The sequence below is a fragment of the Vanderwaltozyma polyspora genome, genomic scaffold (assembly GCF_000150035.1).
Source record: "Vanderwaltozyma polyspora DSM 70294 KpolScaffold1048 genomic scaffold, whole genome shotgun sequence".
In the NCBI taxonomy this organism is placed as follows: Eukaryota; Fungi; Ascomycota; class Saccharomycetes; order Saccharomycetales; family Saccharomycetaceae; genus Vanderwaltozyma; species Vanderwaltozyma polyspora.
The window spans coordinates 197,528-220,044 of record NW_001834685.1 but is presented as its reverse complement, the minus strand read 5'-3'; the positions used below and the strand labels follow the sequence as shown (position 1 = coordinate 220,044).

The 22,517-nt window shown below is 33.1% G+C and overlaps 6 protein-coding genes and 1 non-coding gene across 7 annotated transcripts; 3 read left to right on the top strand and 4 right to left on the bottom strand.

Moving 5' to 3' along the window:
• Positions 1-2,080: 2,080 nt before the first annotated feature.
• Kpol_1048p75 (Tkp3 protein) lies at positions 2,081-5,782 on the bottom strand (the record flags this gene model as incomplete). Its single annotated transcript, XM_001646452.1, has 1 exon — positions 2,081-5,782. One exon carries the CDS (start codon positions 5,780-5,782, stop codon positions 2,081-2,083), a length of 3,702 nt encoding a protein of 1,233 aa, XP_001646502.1.
• Kpol_1048p74 (AGL178W family transposase) lies at positions 5,601-6,431 on the bottom strand (the record flags this gene model as incomplete). Its single annotated transcript, XM_001646451.1, has 1 exon — positions 5,601-6,431. The coding sequence occupies one exon, from the start codon at positions 6,429-6,431 to the stop codon at positions 5,601-5,603; it is 831 nt and encodes a 276-aa protein (XP_001646501.1).
• Positions 6,432-7,123: 692 nt separating this feature from the next.
• Kpol_1048trna2 lies at positions 7,124-7,196 on the top strand. The gene has a single exon. It is a non-coding gene; the product is annotated as a tRNA-Ala (tRNA).
• Positions 7,197-7,512: 316 nt separating this feature from the next.
• Positions 7,513-12,162, bottom strand: IRC20 (E3 ubiquitin-protein ligase IRC20; the record flags this gene model as incomplete). Its single annotated transcript, XM_001646450.1, has 1 exon — positions 7,513-12,162. The coding sequence occupies one exon, from the start codon at positions 12,160-12,162 to the stop codon at positions 7,513-7,515; it is 4,650 nt and encodes a 1,549-aa protein (XP_001646500.1).
• A 2,167-nt stretch (positions 12,163-14,329) lies between these two features.
• On the top strand, positions 14,330-17,464 carry Kpol_1048p72 (uncharacterized protein; the record flags this gene model as incomplete). Its single annotated transcript, XM_001646449.1, has 1 exon — positions 14,330-17,464. The coding sequence occupies one exon, from the start codon at positions 14,330-14,332 to the stop codon at positions 17,462-17,464; it is 3,135 nt and encodes a 1,044-aa protein (XP_001646499.1).
• Positions 17,465-17,681: 217 nt separating this feature from the next.
• Kpol_1048p71 (uncharacterized protein) lies at positions 17,682-18,983 on the bottom strand (the record flags this gene model as incomplete). The annotated part of the gene is made up of 1 exon (XM_001646448.1): positions 17,682-18,983. The coding sequence occupies one exon, from the start codon at positions 18,981-18,983 to the stop codon at positions 17,682-17,684; it is 1,302 nt and encodes a 433-aa protein (XP_001646498.1).
• Positions 18,984-20,487: 1,504 nt separating this feature from the next.
• On the top strand, positions 20,488-21,747 carry Kpol_1048p70 (uncharacterized protein; the record flags this gene model as incomplete). The annotated part of the gene is made up of 1 exon (XM_001646447.1): positions 20,488-21,747. One exon carries the CDS (start codon positions 20,488-20,490, stop codon positions 21,745-21,747), a length of 1,260 nt encoding a protein of 419 aa, XP_001646497.1.
• Between the last annotated feature and the right edge of the window lie 770 nt (positions 21,748-22,517).

Below are 22,517 nucleotides of genomic sequence, written 5' to 3'. Positions count from 1 at the left end.
GAATAAAAGCCATGCTATATTCAATATATATTGGAGATGATTGACAGTGAAAGTATGAACTACCTAAACGATTCATTTAAGCTAACGAAATATATCATATCACGAAGTCAACCTAAATTAGGCGTCGAATATTAATATATTAAAATGCCCCTGTATATTCAATTCATTTTACGGTATGAGGTTTTGCTGAAGATTTGATTTATCTTATGTTGTTGGTTAGTGTGATTATAGCACAACTATGAAAGATTTAACAGTTTCATGATAAGTACACCAATTGATTCTAGAGCTTGCAAAATTTAATTTTGCTCTATATTATTTTTGACACATTTGATTTTAACGTCAGTTATTACTAAAACCGACTCGTTCACCAGTTTCCCCTCTAAGGTGATCAACCTTAAAAGGAGATAAAGATAAAATGAATTATATGATAATTCAGATTCCACCTGAGTCATCTCTTCAAGTCAACTTAACTATCTTAATAATACCTGAAATACTCATCGTCTCAATTGCAATTAGAACATTAAATGTGATATAATATAATTTTCCTTTGAGAAATTGCTGTTGAAAATGGTAGCTATGTAGTATCTCACAAAGGCGAGTTGCTGATGGGATCATAAATGACCTTTTTCAGTTTTAATTTAGTACCTAATTTACTATTTTATTAAAATATAGTGATGGTACAACTCCTGACTAATGAAGTGTCACACCTTTCCTCTGAACAATCTATTTTCTTAAACTTCTATATATCAAAGTTTGGAAATTTTACGTAAGTTACCTTAAATCAACCAAGTATAAGAGGAACCTTAATAGCTAATGTTAGTAAAGAACAAATGCAAAATCAAACATAAAGTAAAATTTTAAGATTTGGAAGAAAGCTGAGATAGTAAGAAACTTTTGATTACATATTATAACTAATATTATGATCTATTAATTATCAAGGAATTTAGTTCTAAAAGTTTTAGCAATTAGAAATATAAGAAGTTAAATTTCTAAATAGTAAACACAACTTTGGACATATAAATGTAAATAAAGTAATTGAAACCAAGTTATTGGTTAAAATGGTCATTCACATATCATAAGTTTTGATAGTCTTACGTACTAAAAATTTATCATCTTTTCTGGAGCATTCATCTTGTTTCTTTTCTCAATAATTAAAATATTAAAACATGACAAATTTTATAATTGTGTCCCTTCAAAAAATTCAAAATATATTTCTACATTAAATATTGCTAAATATTTCTCTGTTATCTCGATTATCGGTAGTTGATGCCCAGCCGTATTGGGAATATTACTGTTCAATGAGCCTCTACAATTATTAATGTTAAATATATATACCCCATACAGATACTTCTTCATATAATGCTATGTGAATTTTTAATAATATTAATTTCAGCTTCTAACAATAGTATCATAACTATAATTACTTTTCTTATAAACAAGTTATATCTCCTAGAATGAATTATTCTGATGTTTCTCAATGCGAATCTTGATAGCCGACGAGATATGTGTCGTAGCCATGAGATAGTTTCCGATAATGAAGGGTGCTATAAGAAGAGATTATTGTATATTATTGTATACTATTCAGTATACTTACTTGTATATAAAGAAAAATACACCCAGAGAATTAATTAATTGTATATTTACTTTTCCATACAGATCCACATTATAAAATTCCCTTAAATAAACGCAAATTCGCCTTTATTCTAACGTACACCAAATGAAACCTTCAATTAAACAATAAAAAATAATTAAAAGTTTACCAGAACAGAAGATTAATAGTCAATGAAAAGAATAGAAAAGTTGTAATTTGTTAAATTATTAATGATATAGATCCCCTTGTTCTTAAAAGATGTTGTAATATGTTCGATACAATTAGTCTTGTCTTTATTGTAGATACGGGACAAGTATATAAGATAGTTGACGATCTTAAGGTTCTTATTCTTGTCCTTCTATATAAACTATAAACGATATAGAAGACAACTATATACTCGGGACTGCACCCATGTTCGCTTTTATATATCTCAGTTCCGATGAGATGCCTTCGGATCCTTAGGTTACCCTTACATAGTTCACGTGACATTCACACAGTCGTTGCTGATGATAACGATGCCTTAGTTCCATCTTTTCCTACAACATCTTCCCCCTCTTCGTCTGGATGCTCGTCTAGATATAATTGTTTGAAATTCTTCCATATTGAGGTTCTAGTCCATAACGGGATCTTGTTGTATTGTTCTTCAGTAAGTGGAACACTAATTGTTGGGTCTACATCTTCCATTGTACAGTAGTAAGTCTTTTTATCTTCGGATATTCCAACTAACCCTGTAACTTCGTTAGCTCGTTCTAAAATTTCTTCTTCTGTGATCGGAGCTTCTTTAGGGTACTTGTCAGGTCGACTTACAAATTTCTTCAAATGGTGTACGTTGATTACTCTGTGTGTTTTAACATGCGTGGGTAAGTCCAATTCATAAGCATTATCATGAATCTTTTTAACGACTTTAAACGGTCCAACAAAAAGCGGTTGAATCTTTTTGTACTTGCCTGCGTGGAAGTATGCATTTCGATGCACTAACGCGAATTCTCCTTTCTCAAAAATCAAGGGTCTTCTTTTGCGATTTTGTTCGACTTCCATTTCAGCTTGTGCTTCCGTGAGAGCATCTTGTATTCTCATCGTTATTGCTTTCACTCTCCTGGTCCATTCAACTCCTCCGGTATGTCTGGCGTCTAACTCACCATCCGTTTTCAGTAGAGGTGCGTTCGGAACATATCCCAAATCAGCTTCGAAAGGTGACATACCAAGTGTTCTATTCGGTGTAGAATTATACACAAATTCGACTTGTGGTAATAGCCATGCCCATCTGCGGTGATCGGAGAATGCGTATGTTCTAAGTAATCTGTTCAAAATTTGGATTACTCGCTCTGACTGACCATCGGTTTGCGGGTGATTAGAGGATGACATAGTTAATTTGATTCCTAAACGTTCCGTAAATTCTCTATAGATATTCGAAGTGAATCTGACATCTCGGTCACTTGTTATTGTTTTCGGGAACCCATGATACGCAAAGATATATCTAAACATTAGGTTTAATACATCTGAGGAGTGTAAGGGAGTCTGTGCGGCAATAAAGTGCGCTCTCTTAGTGAATCGGTCTACTACTACCATGATCATGTTCTCTCCTCCAAAAGCGGGTGGGAGTCCAGTTGCGAAATCCATAGCGATATCAATCCAACGGCCTTTCGGAACATCTAACGGAGTCAACAAGCCTTGGTTCTTTAAACGGTGCGCTTTCATCATTTGACAATGCGTACAATATTTGATATGGGATTTAATGTCATGGTACATCTTTGGCCAGAAATATTCAGCCCTTAGTTTCGTAAAGGTTACGTTTTCGCCAAAATGCCCTCCATGAATTCCATGATCGTGATATACTCGTAGTAGTTCGAATCTTCTGCGTTTCGGGACGACTACCTGTTCTCTATATCGTAAGACGTCGTTCTTAAAAGAAAACAGTTCGGAGTATTTTGTAGACAATTTAAATTTCTTTCGATATTTCTTAAATGCACTCGCGTCACCACTATTGATGTCAATATCTGCGTTAACACCTAACGCCTCGAGGGCTGCACCCGCCAACGGGTCGGCACACCAGTCAAGGAACCACGTAGTGGGATCAATATGGACTATTCCATCGATTGCGGCGATGCTTCGGACGATTTCTTTAGGACGGTCTCCATTATACCCAACTCTAGATAACGCATCGGCGACGACATTCTCTGGTCCCGGAATGTAACTTAATTCGAAGTCATAATCGGCCAATTTATCCAAATGACGTTGGACTCTCGGAGCTGGTTCGGTCTCATTCCTTAGAGACAAGAGACTTACGTGGTCAGTACGTAACGAGAAGTGAATACCATGTAGAAGGTACTTGAAGTGATCTAATGCCTGAACTATACCGAGAAGTTCGAGTTCGCCAGCGGGGTAATTCTGCTGCGCGCCCTTCAATGATTGAGAGTAATATCCCACAACGCCTAAGACGTTACCGGTAGGTGTAACTTCTTCCAAGACTGCGCCAATGCCATATTTCGAAGCATCCGTCGTGAGTCGATAATTACCATTGGGTTGGAACGGCACAAGAATCGGGTGATTCGTCAGTATTGTTTTCAACTCATTCATTGCGTCAGTCTGCGGTTGAAGCCATGTTGACTCTTCATTGATATAATCCTGTATAGGTTTGGCAATCGTAGAACAATGTGGTATGAAGCGTCGATAGTAATTTATCATCCCAAGGAAACGTTGAGCTGCCTTCACATTATTCGGTGTAGGGAATTTACTAATTGCTTCACACTTACTCTGAACGGGCTTAATCTTATGTTCCGAGATTATATAGCCAAGGTATTCCACTTCTTTTTCGGCAAAGGAACATTTCGGTTTCTTTACTATTAATTGTTCGTTCTTTAGTTTCTGTAATACTAAATCAATATGTTTCCAGTGTTCGGTTTCTGATGATGAGAAGATCAAAATATCATCAAGATATACGTTTACAAATTTCATTTCTCTAAAGAGATCGGCCATATAACGAGAGAACGTACTAGGTGCATTCACTAGTCCGAATGGCATTACGGTATATTCATATTTTCCACTTGGTGTAACGAAAGCTGTTTTGTATCTATCCTCTCTTTTCATTGGAATTTGGTGATAACCACTATGTAGATCTAGTGTTGTGAATATTGATGCAGCACCTATTTTAGCGAGGGCTGACTCAGTTCGAGGTAATGGGAACGGATCTTTAACTGTAGCTTTATTCAATGTTCGGTAATCCACACATAGACGGTACGTTCCATCTTTCTTCTTAACCATAACAATCGGAGAACTGAAAGGGGATTTAGAGGAAATTATAAACTGTTTGTCAATTAAGTCAGTTACAATTTTATTGATCTCTTCTTCGACCTTAGGAGTAACTCTGTATGGTTGAGATTTTGGTGTTTTCATTCCAGAGATTAATTCGATCTCATGGAACACAATCGGGTTAGAGTTCTTATCACGAGCAGGTAAATCATCTCTTACCGTGTCTTTATACTTTTCAGCTAACCAATGTGGCAGTTTTTCAAATGATGAATTTGTACTTGTGTTTATTACAGTGTTGACCCAATATATATCCTTATTTATTGTACGTGGAACTTCTTCTGTAGAAATTATACTGTAGACGGGGACGTCAGTGCTGACACTATCGAATAGTTCTGGAAAACGTTGAAGTGTCGGATAGCCTATAATAACATCATGACCTATGTACTCGGTGACGTAGGCTTGAATCGTAAAGGTCTTATTATCAATCTTCAACGGAACTTCGACAGCTTCGGTCGTGTTAGCTGACTCTTCCGATACAACACCTTTAAATGAAAATTTCGGTGCTTTGTATACTTCTAAGTCTAATTTTGTAATAAGTCTGTGGTTAATAAAAGAAGTTGGCGAGCCTGTATCCAAAAGTACGTGGATGGCTGTGTTATTGGTTGTAGCTTTAACGATTGAAGTTTTTCCTATTTCTGGGATAGATTTCTCAATGATGGGACACAGTTGAACAGCACTGCGGTCTGTTTGCGGGAAGGCCTTAGTATTGGTGAGGCCTCGCCTTTTCAGGTCCTTTATTGTCTGAGTAGGTTTTACGACCTTCTGGACAATCCTTATACATGTGATCAGCTTTACCACAGCGGTAACATAATCCTTTGGTTCTTCTTTCATTACGTAACGAGTAATGATTCTTACCAACTTTCCCTCTGTTAGTACGTCCATTCCGATCGTGATTACGACGGTAAATTGCTGCGGTCGTAGTCAAAATATCGTCAGTGGACTTAACTGTTTCGTTCTTGTTCACGGTATACGTGGTTCTGTCCTTGCGAGGAATATGTTGATAGGTCATATTGTACAGTTCCTCGAGGGTCTGAGGGTTTGCTAAATCGATGGCAGTCGCAATGGATTCATCCATGTTCCGTAAGTAGAGGTGTTTCGTAATGAACAATGGTATTTCTCCCTGCGGTAATAGTCGGTGTAAGCGTTCAAATTCAGTGATGAAAGCTTCGATACCAATTTCCATTGGTTTTAGCTTTTCTATGTCACTGAGCAGTTTTTCTGGATTAGCTGCTTGTTCAAACCTTTTCTTGAAAGCTTTGACAAAGGTTTCGTAAGGGGCATCCATATTCTCCTCGGACCACATCTCGAACCATGATCTGGCAAGAGCTTCAAAGTGGATTGCAACGAAAGGAATACGTTTCGTCTCTGGAAGATCTTGCATCGCAAATTGGATTCTCATGGTGCTCAAAAAACTGTTAATTGTAAGTACGTCGTGAGTACCATAGAATGCTGCTGCAACACGACCCATACGTTTGGTGGTCGAGGAGGTTTCTTTTCCCTCTTCAGAATGAAAGGTTGTTGATGTAGACATAGCAAAATTAACGAGTAGTAACTAGTAAAAATAATCGAGGTATCCTAAGTAACAGTGCGCTACCAGATGTTGTAATATGTTCGATACAATTAGTCTTGTCTTTATTGTAGATACGGGACAAGTATATAAGATAGTTGACGATCTTAAGGTTCTTAGCCTTGTCCTTCTATATAAACTATAAACGATATAGAAGACAACTATATACTCGGGACTGTACCCATGTTCGCTTTTATATATCTCAGTTCCGATGAGATGCCTCCGGATCCTTAGGTTACCCTTATATAGTTCACGTGACATTCACTCAGTCGTTGTATTGTTTGATCCGGAATATTGAATATCAATGTATTAAGTATTTATCTAGGGAAACAAGCCGTAGAAGTAAATACTTAAGGTTACTAGTTATAAGCTCTATGAGGTTAATTAACTATTATAATAACTATACAGTAGTATTAAATATATAAGGATTTCTATGGTCTTCTGTTTAATAACAAAAGTGTATATCTTTACTTCAGGAACTATGTCCTTTATATACGTCATGTCAGTTATCTATTAGCGTCATTCCTTTTAACAATCATGACAGATCCTCTTTCCTTATTCCTGTCATCTTGTACTAACGTGGAATCAATACATCGTTGCTGATGATAACGATGCCTTAGTTCCATCTTTTCCTACAACAAAAGACAACAAATAACGGGCGTGTGGCGTAGTTGGTAGCGCGCTCCCTTAGCATGGGAGAGGTCTTCGGTTCGACTCCGGACTCGTCCAAATTTCTTTTTTGCACTTGGTACAAAACGAAGTAAGTGCAGCAGCTTTTTTTTGAGACGTTTCTATGTAATGTCACTTTCATCTCAAAATATCTTACTTTAAGATATGCTTTATAAATCTATGAAGTCATTAATATAGTTATTTTCCTTATATATTTCGAGATAACAATTTTTAATTTTATAAATTAATTAAAGAGAATGTAGCCTTAAAATATTGGTGTTATCCAATTGACGCTTCTTTATTGATCCTAACTTTATTCACCAATACAATTTATAGCATAATCTTTAATTAAGTGTACTTTGTTAATAATATATTTTTAAACATTGTTCTTCTGAAAGAAACAATTCCATAAATGCTTTTTAGATACCGTTTCACCTGTGCTTTCATTCATTTCAAATTGCTCCTCCTCGTCAGATGGAAATTCTTCATCAGAATCTAAGTGTTCTTCAATCTTTCTTTCTTTTCTCTTACCATCTAACATACATTTGTATCTCATGATATTCTCCTCAACAGAGTTACGTATCATAAAGTTCCAAACAAATGTGGTCTTGGTTTGCCCTATTCTATTATTCCGACTCTTTGCTTGTAGTTCATCATTGTTATTTATTATTGGATCTAATAAAAAAATATGTCTTGCATTTAGCAAATTTAAACCTGCACCTAATGTTTTTACATTCAATAGGAGACATGTATACGAATAATCTTCTTTAAATTTCTCTATCGTTCCACCAACTGTTGCAACATTTGAGAGGGAAGATAAATGTTTAATATCGTGAATTGTCAATACTTCTGATATAACTTTGAGAAAATCTAAACTTTGAGAGTACAATAGAATCTGTGGTGGCTCATCATTTTCACTCTCAGCTTTAATTCTTAAATACAATATAAGTTTAACTACAGAATCAATCTTTGCACCATAGCTTTCCTTTAACAATATCTTTTGGACTTCTTTTAATGAAGAGAACGTTACAAACTTCTCATTGAATATTGAATCACTGTCTCTTGAGTTCATCAATTCATCTTCCTTTTTCACCATTTCATCATCTGTTATGCGATCATTTTCATAGCATTCATCACTTATTTCTTTAGATTTAGGTTGTGATCCATATGAACTGTATTCTGTATCTTCCTCTTTGAATTTAAAATTGTAAATTTCAGATAATCCAGTTTCAGTTTTACAAAGTGGGCACGAATTTTTATTTTTTAGCCAACTTTGAATACATTTCTTGCAAAAAAAGTGCCCACATTTAATAATCGATCCAGTGTATATTTGATTCAAGCAAATTGTACAATTGAAGGATTTATTGTCTCTAGCAGATTCACGAAGAATATTCAAACTATTCAGATATTTAATTCTTGATTCTGCTGTGTTAATATGTTTCAGATTTTGCGAGTATTTGTCATCATTTCTTATCGATCTTAATATTACCGCTCTATTGTTTCTTTCTAATTGTAACAGGGAGACCAACGAGTCTGATATTTTTTGTAAATGACTATAATACTCGACCTTCGAGTTATATATAGTATTTATCTTTTTAAGAGATTCCCTAAGCTGTTTATTTTCCCTTTTCATCCTTTTCAATTCACCTTCATATGATAGTAAATGCTCTTCAAATTTATTATTAGTGGAATTTGATATAGAGGGTTTATTTGTCAAAGAGACCACTATCCTAGTATTTTTTAACTCATCAAAAATTGGTTTAAAGGGTATCCCTCCAACCAAATCTAATTTTGAAAGCAATCCAAGATTGAAATCTGAAAGCTGTTGAGCAGATGGTGCCAATTTTTTAGGAATTTTAATTTCCTCATCCGAATTTAATAACAAATCTCTATTGACCAATATTTTTTCCATACATGATAAGTATGAAAAAACCTTGTCCTGATCATCAATAGAATTGGTATACTCTTGTGCCTTTTCATCTTTATTATCATCACTATTATTTTCATCATAATCCCTTGTAATTGGCTGGTATGATAACTTCAGCAATTCTGAAAAAAAATCATTGAATTGGCTTGCCTGCTTGTTAACTAAATTTATCAATTCATTCAATTTCTGAAAGCTTTTTGATGTTGAAATACTAGTAGAAAAGTCTCGTTCAGACCCAAAATCTATCAATTTCAAAGATGTTGGAAATATTTTGTTTTTTTTATTGAATGAGGTTCTCATTTCCTCTATTGTTGATTCAACCTTTTGAGCTCTTGATAATAATATCTGTTGCCTTAGTTTTTCTGCGTCACTGTAATTATCTTGTTCTAATGTCTGCATGGACTGAATTTCCTTCATTTCATTTTCTGAATATACATCAGTATACTTCTTTTGTTCAATATCCATGTTATCATCTTTATTACCATCTTCATTATTTTTAATTAATTTTAATTTTTCATTTTCATCATCTACTTGTTCCAACTTGTGAGAACCCATAAAATAATACGCAGTTGCTATAAAAAAATAACACTGATGTAACAGGTCCATGTAAGCTCTTATTCTCATCACATCAGAATTCCTTGAAACAACCTCTAACGATTCAGAATTGTCATCAGATAATTTATCTGATTTAATTTCTTCATATTTCAGAATATCAGAAACTAATGAAATGTCAAAAGGGTCATTTATAGAGAACTTATCTTTAAGATCATTTCTCAATTGTGTTTTAACACTTTCTAAAACTAAAAGAGCACCCTTTGGGTTATTTTGTAGCTCCATCTTGGCTTGAGCTGATTTCAACTTTAACCAGTAATTATCCCTGTAAAGAATATCAAGCTTTTCAACCGCTTCAATAGTCATTAATTTTAATATGTCATCAATGTTGTGAAGTTTTAAGTTGAATTTAGAATTTTTGCTTTTTAGCTTATTATGTTCTGGGATAAGTGCATGACAACACAAATACCTCAGTTTGGATAGCCATTGATTTAGCTGCATATCTGTTAGTCGTGTAGTACCCGAACCATCAGCACTATACCCCGATGCTTCCAGAAATGCATTCCATAAATCCAAATAATTATCCCATTCGATTGGTGCAAAATCCAAAGAAACAAGGTAATTCTCTTGTTTTGGGATCTTTATCTGATCTTTTACATTCTTCTTAATGTGTCGGATAGAAATGTTGAAATCAATAAAAAGATTCATTAATTCGGTCAAATTAAATGTATAACCATTTGTAACATTTGAAATGTCATCAGTTGCTAAATCTGATTTATCATTGGACCAATTAATGACAGTATTATTAATATTGTTCACAATTTCAGGAAACTTATTAAAGGGATGAATCTGAAGATATGACAAAATAGTTTGGAAATCACGAATTAATTGAATTGGAGTACCTGATACACCCCAAGTATGAACCCTGTGTAATAAACTAGTACATTTTGCTGCCTTTGTGCTACCACTATGTAGCATTTGAACTTCATCTAAAATTATTCTATAGAATTGCATTAGAGAAAGTGGAGAGGAGTAATCATACTTTGGCAGACCAACACTTTTTCTCGCCCTCAAATTAACATTATATTCAGCGTAATGAACTTCATTGGCAACTACTGTGTATGTCGTTATAATAATATCATAGTTTGCCAACTGTTCTACAATTTCACCAATAATGTCAGTTTTAAAATATTTTTTCACATGTTGGTAGCCTTTATAATGAAATATGGATAGACCTGTGGTATGCGATTTAACTTCATTTATCCACTGTTCTAGAATAGCGTTTGGACAAATAATTAAAGTACATTTTGTCTTTAGTATACTTCTTCCATCATCAGACGAAAATGTATTATTTTCAATGCTATTATCCAAAATTTTCCTTTTATTCAATAATATAAGTGATAATATTTCAATCGTCTTACCTAAACCCATTTCTTCTGATAACAATCCCTTTGCACCATATTGACTAATACCTGATGTCATAGATTCATAAATATCTTTGGCTTCTTTATACGTTGCAATATAATTTGTAAATTTATTCCAAAATATTGGTTCTTCACCAGTACCTAATGGTTCTATATATTCATAACCATACGATACACGAGAGTTTAGAAATTTATTCAATTCTATAATCGAAATATCTTCATTGTAAATAATATGTTCCAATTCCTTATCTAACATCCATTGAACAGATTGAATCTGAAATGGTAACATTTTGACATTCAATAATGAAATATTTGGATCAAAAGAAATCTGTATATCACGTAGTTTATACTTTGTATAATCTATAATATGATTGTTAAATCTTTTTTGAATGAAATTTGTTGCATGATGGTTATGGAAATGATTTCCTTGAAATTCAGGATCATAATTAAAATCATTAAATTTTATCCTTTTCGAGAAAAGTTCATCCAACACTGTATTTGTCTCATCTGAAAATTTATTAAAACTGTATTCTTTATAAATTAGGAATATATTTGATGTTATTTTCCAAAAACTTAGATCTTCATTAAATTCTAATATTATTCCATCATATAATAAATCTTTATATATTTTTTTAATTTGGTGATCTGTCGAATTTAAATTGGATACCCTTCTCTTTTTAAATCTTGATTTTGATTTTACTTCTTTAGTTTTGGTTAAATTTGATCGTAATGATTTTTTTCTCTCAAGCTCTATTTCATATTCTAATGATTTGTTAGATAAAACATTCAATAAACTAATTAAATTTTTTTGTAGTATTATATTTTGTAAATTAACCTTTAATATTTTATCGTTATTTTCATTCGTAATAATCAAATTTTTATTATCTGTAATATCATTAAATTTTAGTAATACATTTTTAATTTTATTACAATAGTGATAATCTACGTTATTGTTGGCAATACAAACAGTAGCAATTTTATATTTCGATTTACCTGATTTACTGTTAAACTCTCCATTAAATTCAGAAGTTTGGTTTTTAATTATTGATAGTAGGTCATTTTTATCTCCATAATATTCTACAGATGTATCATCGTTTAATTCTAATTCGAACGTATTAACCATGTAAACTATTTGATTTAGGTGGTATTAATATAATATTTATGTAGTGTATTCAAAAAACACAAATATAAGTGAATACAGAATGTTATAGTACTATATAGATAGAAATTGTAAATAAATCGAATTGTATTATATCTCTTTCACAATACCAAACAAATCCGATGAGATGAATTTGATTGTATGTGTGTATATCAAATTACATCATAATTATTGAAATGAAATTTCGGAACTAGAAATTGTACGCTTTAAGTAAATTGGTCGGTCGGGTAAATTAAATCAAATTAAATTAAACTAAACTGAACTAAACTAAAAGCGCAATTACATTATAACATATTCAGGAATATTTATATATTTCCAAATTGTATATGGAATTACTTTCTCTGTTTAGTAAAGGTTTCATTTACCTTTACTAATTACAAAAGTTGTTATTTAAGAATATCCATTTGATCAAGAAACTTCCTGCTTTTTATAGCATTGCCATTTTCAATCTTTTTGTATTTTGTTCTTTTTTTTTTGTGTCACAAAGGAACACCCCTCAAGATAAATTAATAATAAATAAAGAAAAAATGACACAAAATCCAATTAATTTTATATTTGTTTGTTTGTGGCAGTAGCGGTTAAGTTTTAGACAGGTTACCCGGATCCCTATTTTTCTTTTTTAAGCCTTTCACATTAGTTGAGTGTCTTACTTACAGAGAATGCTGAGCTGACCATTCAAATTGAATCAAGTGAGAATCTCAGATATTGGCTGGTGGTATCCACTAATAATAGAAGGAAGATCATTATGTTTGTGAACCCGTGACACACATACAAGTACGTTCAAGGATAAAATAAATACAGGCCAATCAACATCTATAATTAATATAGAAAGAAATCGTCGATGCATCTCTACAAAGTACAACAATATTGTATTGATTTGGAGAATGCATTATTTGAGTCTAGAGTGAGAGGTTAGGTAAGCCAATTCTTAACCTTTAGACGTTTACTTTACAATACCTAAAAACACAAAACCCTAACCGTAGATGTGTTAGGGTATTGTTTAACCCTATCACAAAACTTCAATAAAACCATATATTTCCTATCTGGGTAAGTTGACCAACCCCTAAAATATTAGGGGTAGACCCCTGAGCCCATTGTCCTAGAAGTCCTATTGAACGAACAAACTAATTTGTAAACACTAGCTCATTATATATCCACATACACATACACTTTAGTATACGCTCTAGTACACTATGCTATGTTGATAACAGTATTCGAAACCACTATAGTATTAATTGTAAAAACTTAAAATGACAACTCCCACTCAACCACATTTAAAAAACAAGCTGTAGAAACCATCATATTTATACAACTCTCCAAACAATAAACTAACATATAACCATATATAATCACACACACACACATATATATATATATAGCTACTCTTTATTCAAAATAACCTATAATACCCTGTCACTCATCTAGGATGACACTAAATATTTCAAAATGAAATGAAATATGTCACTTTACAATAAGGTAAATTACAATATTGCATACCAAAACCTCAACAGTATAGTATATATATGGTTAAGTTAAGTTCAGTATCTTTAATGACGATAATTAACTTTACATTTATTTGATTTGTGGTTACAAATTACCCAGCATAGCTATTATTATAGTTGCTATGATATATATAAAGGATGACTGGATGTTAACTCAACCACTTTTTGCTTTGCTTTTTAACGTTATTGCTAATTATTATATTCTTATAAAGGCAATATAACTAACTATATACATAGGACCAGAGCATAAAATGAGGAGTCGCTGATAGTATATATTTGTTGAAGAAAGACATTGTAGGCTGCATATTTTTGCTATTCTCTCATGTATAAATTCTATCGATTATCGAGAAATGGATTTATTTATATACTTCATAGTTTGTTCTTTTCTATCTTTTATCATTTATCATATTTTTTCTTTAAACTCTTGTCAAAAATTATTGTAGTTTGTAAATTTGTTAATTTGATCTCAAATATATAAATGACACAGTAGATTGGGTTACATCAGTTATCAATTTATTTCTTTTAATTAATATTTATATTAATATATATTAGTTTGTATCGTATACTGAATGTTGATCGGTTTTTTATAAGGTCTGCTAATAATAGGAAACATATAGAGGGAAGATAGAATGTCAGATTCGCAACAATCTATCGAAGTTCTTGGCCAATTGATGGCTGAACTTAAAATTTGTGAAAATGATAATATTAGTAACATTTCAACTGAGATATCTTCTTTTATTAATGGTAATATTATTGAACATGATATACCTGAAAATTTCTTCATCGAATTAAATAAAGGTATTGAAGATAATAAGACAGTTTTCAATTTTATTACTGCTGTTTCTCATATTGCCAACGAAGTAAATTTATCCCCATCTGTTGAACCATATGTTGTTGCTACTGTCCCTTTGATTTGTGCAAGATGTGGTGATAAAGATGCTAAAATTAGACATGCTTCAGGTAATGCTTTAGTTGCTATTGTTAAAGCTATCAATCCTGTTGCTACAAAAGCTATCTTACCACATCTAACTGACTGTTTAGAAAAGACTAATAAATGGCAAGAAAAGGTTTCTATTTTGGCTACTATTTCTACTTTGGTCGATTGTGCTAAAGAACAAATTGCTTTAAGAATGCCTGAATTGATTCCAATACTGTCAGAAGCTATGTGGGATACTAAAAAAGAAGTTAAAGATGCTGCTACTTCCACAATTACAAAGGCTACTGAAACTGTCGATAATAAAGATATCGAAAAATTTATACCAAAATTAATCGAATGTATTGCTAATCCAAATGAAGTTCCTGAAACTGTTCATCTGTTAGGTGCAACAACTTTTGTCTCTGAAGTTACACCTGCGACCCTTTCCATTATGGTCCCATTGTTAGCAAGAGGTTTAAATGAAAGGGAAACTTCAATTAAACGTAAAACAGCTGTTATTATAGATAATATGTGTAAATTGGTAGATGATCCACAAGTTGTTGCTCCATTTTTGGATAAACTTCTACCAGGTTTAAAAAGTAATTTTGCTACTATTGCTGATCCTGAAGCTCGTGAGGTTACCTTAAGAGGTTTGAAAACTTTAAGAAGAGTTGGTAATGTTGGTGAAGGTGATGTATTACCAGAAGTTTCTCATGCTGGTGATATCAAGACTACCTTGGATATATTCACTAATCTATTAAAAGCTGAAAATGTGCCAGCAAGATTTAAAATTGTAATTGAATATATTGCTGCTCTTGCTGCCAATTTGGTTGATGAAAGGATAATAGACCAACAAGAATGGTTCACTCATATTACCCCTTATATGACTGTTTACTTACATGAGAATCAGGCTAAACAAATCTTAGATCAATTTAGAAAGCTAGCTGTTGATAATATTCCTGAACCTCCAAATAGGGAAGAAGTTGAAGAAGAAGGTGAAGATTTATGTGATTGTGAGTTTTCATTAGCTTATGGTGCCAAAATATTATTAAACAAAACTCATCTAAGATTAAAGAGAAGCAGGAGATATGGGTTATGTGGACCAAATGGTGCTGGTAAGTCAACTCTTATGAGAGCTATTGCCAATGGACAAGTTGAAGGCTTTCCAACTCAAGATGAATGCAGAACCGTTTATGTAGAACATGATATTGATAATACTCATGCTGAGAGTTCAGTCGTTGATTTTGTATTCGAAGGTGATGTTGGTACTAAGGAAGAAATTCTTGCAAAATTGAAAGAGTTTGGATTCAGTGATGAGATGTGTAATATGTCTATTTTTTCTTTATCTGGAGGTTGGAAAATGAAATTGGCTTTAGCCAGAGCAGTATTAAAGAATGCCGATATTTTGCTATTAGATGAACCAACCAATCACTTAGATACTGTAAACGTCCAATGGTTAGTTGATTACTTGATTACTTGTGGGATTACCAGTATTATTGTTTCTCATGATTCTTCATTCTTGGACAGTGTTTGTCAGTATATTATTCACTATGAAGGATTGAAATTGAGAAAATACAAGGGTAATTTATCTGAATTCGTCACTAAATGTCCATCCGCTAAATCGTATTATGAGCTTGGCGCTACAGAGCTGGAATTCAAATTCCCAGAACCGGGATATTTAGAAGGTGTTAAAACAAAGCAGAAAGCAATTGTCAAAGTTTCTAATATGTCTTTCCAATACCCAGGAACTTCTAAACCACAAATTTCCGACATTACCTTTCAATGTTCCTTATCATCCAGAATTGCTGTTATTGGACCAAATGGTGCAGGTAAGTCAACATTAATCAATGTTTTAACAGGTGAATTGTTACCCACTGAAGGTGATGTTTATACCCATGAAAATTGTCGTATTGCTTATATCAAACAACATGCTTTTGCCCACATCGAGTCTCATTTAGACAAGACACCTTCGGAATATATCCAATGGAGGTTCCAAACTGGGGAAGATAGAGAAACAATGGATAGAGCCAATAGACAGATCGATGAAAATGATGTCGAATCAATGAACAAAATTTTTAAGATTGAAGGAACTCCTAGAAGAATTGCTGGAATACATTCTAGAAGGAAGTTTAAAAATACTTATGAGTATGAATGTTCATTTTTGTTAGGTGAAAATATTGGAATGAAATCAGAAAGATGGGTTCCAATGATGACAGTTGATAACGCTTGGCTACCTAGAGGGGAGTTAATAGAAACACATTCAAAATTGGTTGCTGAAGTTGATATGAAGGAAGCACTAGCATCTGGTCAATTCCGTCCTCTAACAAGGAAAGAAATCGAAGAACATTGCGCCATGTTAGGTTTAGACGCCGAGCTGGTGTCTCACTCTAGAATCAGAGGCTTATCTGGTGGTCAAAAAGTCAAGTTAGTATTAGCTGCATGTACATGGCAAAGACCTCATCTAATTGTTCTAGATGAACCTACAAATTATTTGGATCGTGATTCATTAGGGGCATTATCTAAGGCGCTAAAAGCTTTTGATGGTGGTGTAATAATTATTACACATTCAGCTGAGTTCACCAAGAATCTGACTGATGAAGTTTGGGCAGTTAAAGATGGTAAAATGACACCATCTGGACATAATTGGGTTACCGGACAAGGATCTGGACCTAGGATTGAGAAAAAAGAGGAAGAAGGCGATACCTTTGATGCTATGGGTAACAAAGTGGCTGGCGCCAAGAAGAAATCTAAATTGTCTGCTGCAGAGTTGAGAAAGAAAAAGAAGGAAAGAATGAAGAAGAAGAAAGAAATGGGAGATGAGTATGTGTCCTCTGATGAAGATTTTTAAATTTTATCAACAACTTAAAGTTATACATAATTCTAAAGAATAATATGTGGAGTTTTACACAAATTAGGAAACAAGAACTAGAAATTTAGAAAGAGATCGATTCAGTGTAAATTATTATCGTTACAAATATTTATGGCTTTTATTTATGTGTATATCTATTTATCTATATTTTTTTTATTTAAATTAGTAACAAATGATATTTGTATAAGGGAGAAGATCAAGCTTGTTGATAGATTTTAGTTAAGATATCACATAGAGAATCATTTTCCATTATGTCTGAATCTATCGGATGGACAGAAATGTTATGTTTTTTAAAATCATTTGGTTCTAGTAATATTTCACCTTTGCTTAAATAAACAATATCTGTAATGAAGTTATTCCATGGGCAATTTTCTTGTAATAAATCTAAATCGATTTTTGTATCATGGTCGTTACAAAAATCAATTAGACAGTTCGTCATTGAATCTACAATGAATTTAACATAGGTGTAACCTGACAATCCGTAAGTTTCTCTATCGAACTTATTATTAATTAACAAGACTTTTTTAATTTTTTTATCCAATGGCAATGAATAAATCGAATGAGATATATTTCCTAAGTTTAAAATCGGCATTAAAGAAGTCATTAAAGAGCCAATTGAATATACGATAAGATCCGAATTTTCTATTTTGTCAATGACTCTTCTATTAGCCTTTGGTTTAATTTCTTCACCATAGGGATTAATATAAAATATTTTTTCAATTGGAGAAGGTAAAATACTTGAAGAATCATCGTGATCATCTTTGTCAAAATGCAATTGGGAATTTCTCAATTCTGGTAAAATATATATTGGGTTCGCGAAATCCTCATCATAATAAGTTGATACATGGGTTTTTGAATTTGACATTGATTGAGTCTTTGAAGGATGAGAAATTTGTGATTGGCCAGTGATAATGTTACCATCTTTTAAAAGGGCAGATATATGATGAGTATGGTTTGTATTTATACAAGGGATGACATTAACGTTCGAACTAGCTTTCCCTATTCTCATCATCAATTCAATTGAAGAATCCAAAGATCCACCCATGAATAATCTAATGCTAGTTAAGAATAAGTTACCGATTGATGCAGTTGAAAAATTAAAAGAGTTCGAGACCTTTGATCTTTTCAAAATTTCGCTCTGAATGTTAATCAAGAAAGACCTACATAGCTCCTTCAACTCAGGAGAGATATTCAACCAGATGTCATGGTCACCTTCCACAATTTGATTCCATTCCAACTTTGCTAGAGTTTGAGAAACAGGCAATCTATAGGCTAAAATATCGTGTATTTCCAGGTCGTTTAACAGTCTAACAATTCTCGATCTGATATCACCTATAGCAGGGCCACCAAAGACACGTAGTATTTCACTGGTGGAACCACCATTGTCAGATATTGGTAACACATAGGACAAATCATTTTTTTGATCGATTGAGAGAGAGTTAAAGCATGGAGTTAAAGAGTTGGTGGCAGTACCACCAGAAAATACAACAATTTTCATCAAAGGGTATGATTTCAGCTATGCAGAGTGTACCATTCTCAGGTACCAAATTACGTATAATAAAGAATGTATATAGTTTGAACTCTAAAATTTAGATTCATTTAAGCTCAACTTAACTTAACTGAACCTTACTTAACGTGATCTAATCAAAGTTAAGTTAAATCTGGGGGGACGGGGGAAGGGAATCAAAAATTTGAGTGTTGCAAGTGGTAAAAATAGCAGCGCACGGCGCTATCATACGAACATACATGACAGAGACCTACAAGAAGCACACTAGTCAGATACTGGTGGCTGTTTACCCATCACACAGGCACTACAGATCTACTTCTACTCTTATATATACCTATCAACCTATGTAGTCTCATTAAATGTCTCAGTTGTATCCCATCCAATCCCATCCCATCCCATCCAATAACCATCTCCCATATACTTTCTTTCCCCCTTGCCCCTCCAACTACCCTCCAAAGCAAGCATCACGAACTTCACCACCTCCCAACAAGAACAAAACAGCAACAGCAACGGCAACAAGAACACATCGTAAGGTTGAAACTCAACATACAGAGGTCAAGGGGGAGGGGAGGGGAGGAAGGATAGGGAGGGGGGAGAGTTTAGTCAAACACATCTTCAACAAGAAAGAATCTGACTCTGAGGGACCAACGGGAGTATATCTTCATTGCAACTGACTGTCTTGTAAGGTAAGGTGAACTAAAGCAATATCATGTACTGGAGTAAGAGCAAGAGTAAGACTAAGAGTAAGACTAAGAGTATGAGCTTCATCTAGACCTATCCACTCGCATTAGCTCAAACGAACTTTTGCAAGAGTCGGTTATGGTCCAAAATGAATGACAACCAATACCTGCAAAGGGGACAGACTTGTCCAAGAATAAGAACATGATCTAACAAGGTAGTTGTAGTTGCCGTGTGCGGAGTCATACATCAATCATTCAATCAACCAATGTATCTTTCTTACCTTGTATCGATTAATCAATGTATCAATCAATCAATCAATCAATCAATCAATCAATCAATCAATCAACAAGCCGACTTCAACAACTCTGCTTCAACGTCAATAGTAATATCTCCCATACCATCTTCACAACAATCCTTCTTAGAATACCTAATAAATACCTTCATTGATTGGTTAGTTAAAAGATTATCATACTTATAACGTAATCCTTTGATATATATAAGGTACTCTTTACCTGTTTAAATTAATTCTTTCTTCTTTCTTGTCTCCTTACTGTTTAAGTTATTTAAGTACATTCATTTTAGTTCAATTTAGTTTAACTTAACTTTATTTTGGTTTTATTTAATTTAATTTAATTTAGTTTAGTTTAGTTTATTTTTTGGTTAAGCTGTTTAGTTAGATTCCTTGTCATTGTATTACATTCTTACTATTTTTGCAAGATAGAATCATTACAAGGTACTTCAAGTATAGTTGGGACGACAGTTTTACAACACAGCACAACACAACGCAACACAACAATAAATCAATAAACCAATCATGTCGTTAATCAAGGTCAAAAATCCAATTGTTGAAATGGATGGTGATGAACAAACAAGAATTATCTGGCGTTTGATTAAGGATAAGCTTATTTTACCATTCTTAGATGTTAACTTAAAGTATTACGATTTGGGTATTGAATATAGAGATAAAACTAACGATAAGGTTAGTAAAGAATCTGCTGAGGCAACTTTGAAATATGGTGTTGCTGTCAAATGTGCCACCATTACCCCTGATGAGGCAAGAGTCCAAGAATTTAAATTGAAAAAAATGTGGGAATCACCAAATGGTACCATTAGAAATGTCATTGGTGGTACTGTGTTTAGAGAACCAATTATCATTCCAAAGATCCCAAGATTAGTACCAGGTTGGGAAAAACCAATTATCATCGGTAGACATGCTTATGGTGATCAATATAAAGCAGCTGACATGGTCATCCCAGAAGATAACAATAAGGGGATAGTTAAGTTAGTTTATACTTCTGACGATGGGAAAACAAATATTGAATTACCTGTACACCAATTTGATGGAAATGACGATGGTGGTATTGCATTGGGTATGTTTAATACTACAAGATCAATTAAAGGTTTTGCCCATTCTTCTTTTGAATTTGCATTAGAAAAAGGTTTGCCATTATACTCAACAACAAAAAATACTATATTGAAGAAATATGATGGTCAATATAAGGATATCTTTAATGACATGTATGAAAAGGATTACAAAGACAAGTTTGAAGCAAAAGGTATCTGGTATGAGCATCGTTTAATCGATGACATGGTTGCGCAAATGTTGAAATCAAAAGGTGGTTTTGTTATTGCAATGAAGAATTATGATGGTGATGTTCAGTCAGATGTTGTCGCTCAAGGTTTCGGCTCATTAGGTTTAATGTCATCTATTTTAATCTCTGATGATGGTAAAACTTTCGAAAGTGAAGCTGCACATGGTACTGTCACAAGACATTACAGACAACACCAACAAGGTAAAGAAACCTCTACAAACTCCATTGCTTCAATTTTCGCTTGGAGTAAGGGTATTATTCAAAGAGGTAAGATTGATGGTACCGCAGATGTAGTTCAATTTGGTGAATTGTTGGAATCTGCAACAATTGATACAGTCCAAATTGATGATGTCATGACAAAAGATTTAGCTTTGATTCTAGGTAAAACTGAAAGAAGTAGTTATGTCACCACTGAAGAATTTATTGAAGCAGTAGCAAAGAGATTAACTACATGTTTCAACAAAAAGTTCCCAAAGTTATAATGGGAGTCATGGGTAGGAGGAACAAAATAAAAGCAAAAAATAAGTCTTAAAACTTAATATTCAATACTATAAACCTAAACTTAAAATTAAAACTATGTTTCACTAATCATAACTACCACTCCTAAGCAAGGAAGCTCCCTCTCTGTCGTGGTAATTTCCCTGTAATATTTTTATCTTTATTTTTTTTGTCAACCATTGGGACATACTAGGACAAAACAAATCATTTCTATTCATTATTCTTCAAATGGCCTTTGAAAAATTTATGAGATGTTGTTAATGTTGCCTTCTTCTATAACTAATAAATATATTTTACGTAACTATGAAATAAAAGTTTTACTTTATTGTATCCTTACTAGCTGGGACATAGAGAATATAATTTGTGTCTGAAAATGATAGCCAATTGTATGTTTACTCAAAAAAGTTTGTCTCACAAGAGAGGTTGGAATTGTTTTATATTTCAATGATTCTATGCACAAACCAATTTAAGCATTCATAACTAATATCTATTTAAATTATGAATCTACCATTATGGATACAACTTAAATAATCATAAGACAAAAGAGAAAACCATATTTAGAATCCAATAATTCTACGCTATGAACTTTAAAGACGATTGTATATTAACATATCTAAGCATGTATTTCCTGTTCTCTAACAGGACGTCACAGAGAAGAGTTAAAACCAATAAATTTAAAATATCGTCCAAGAGTTTTCTCTGCAATAAGAGCGAAACTGCAAATTGAATGAATTCAGGACAATGTTGATCATCG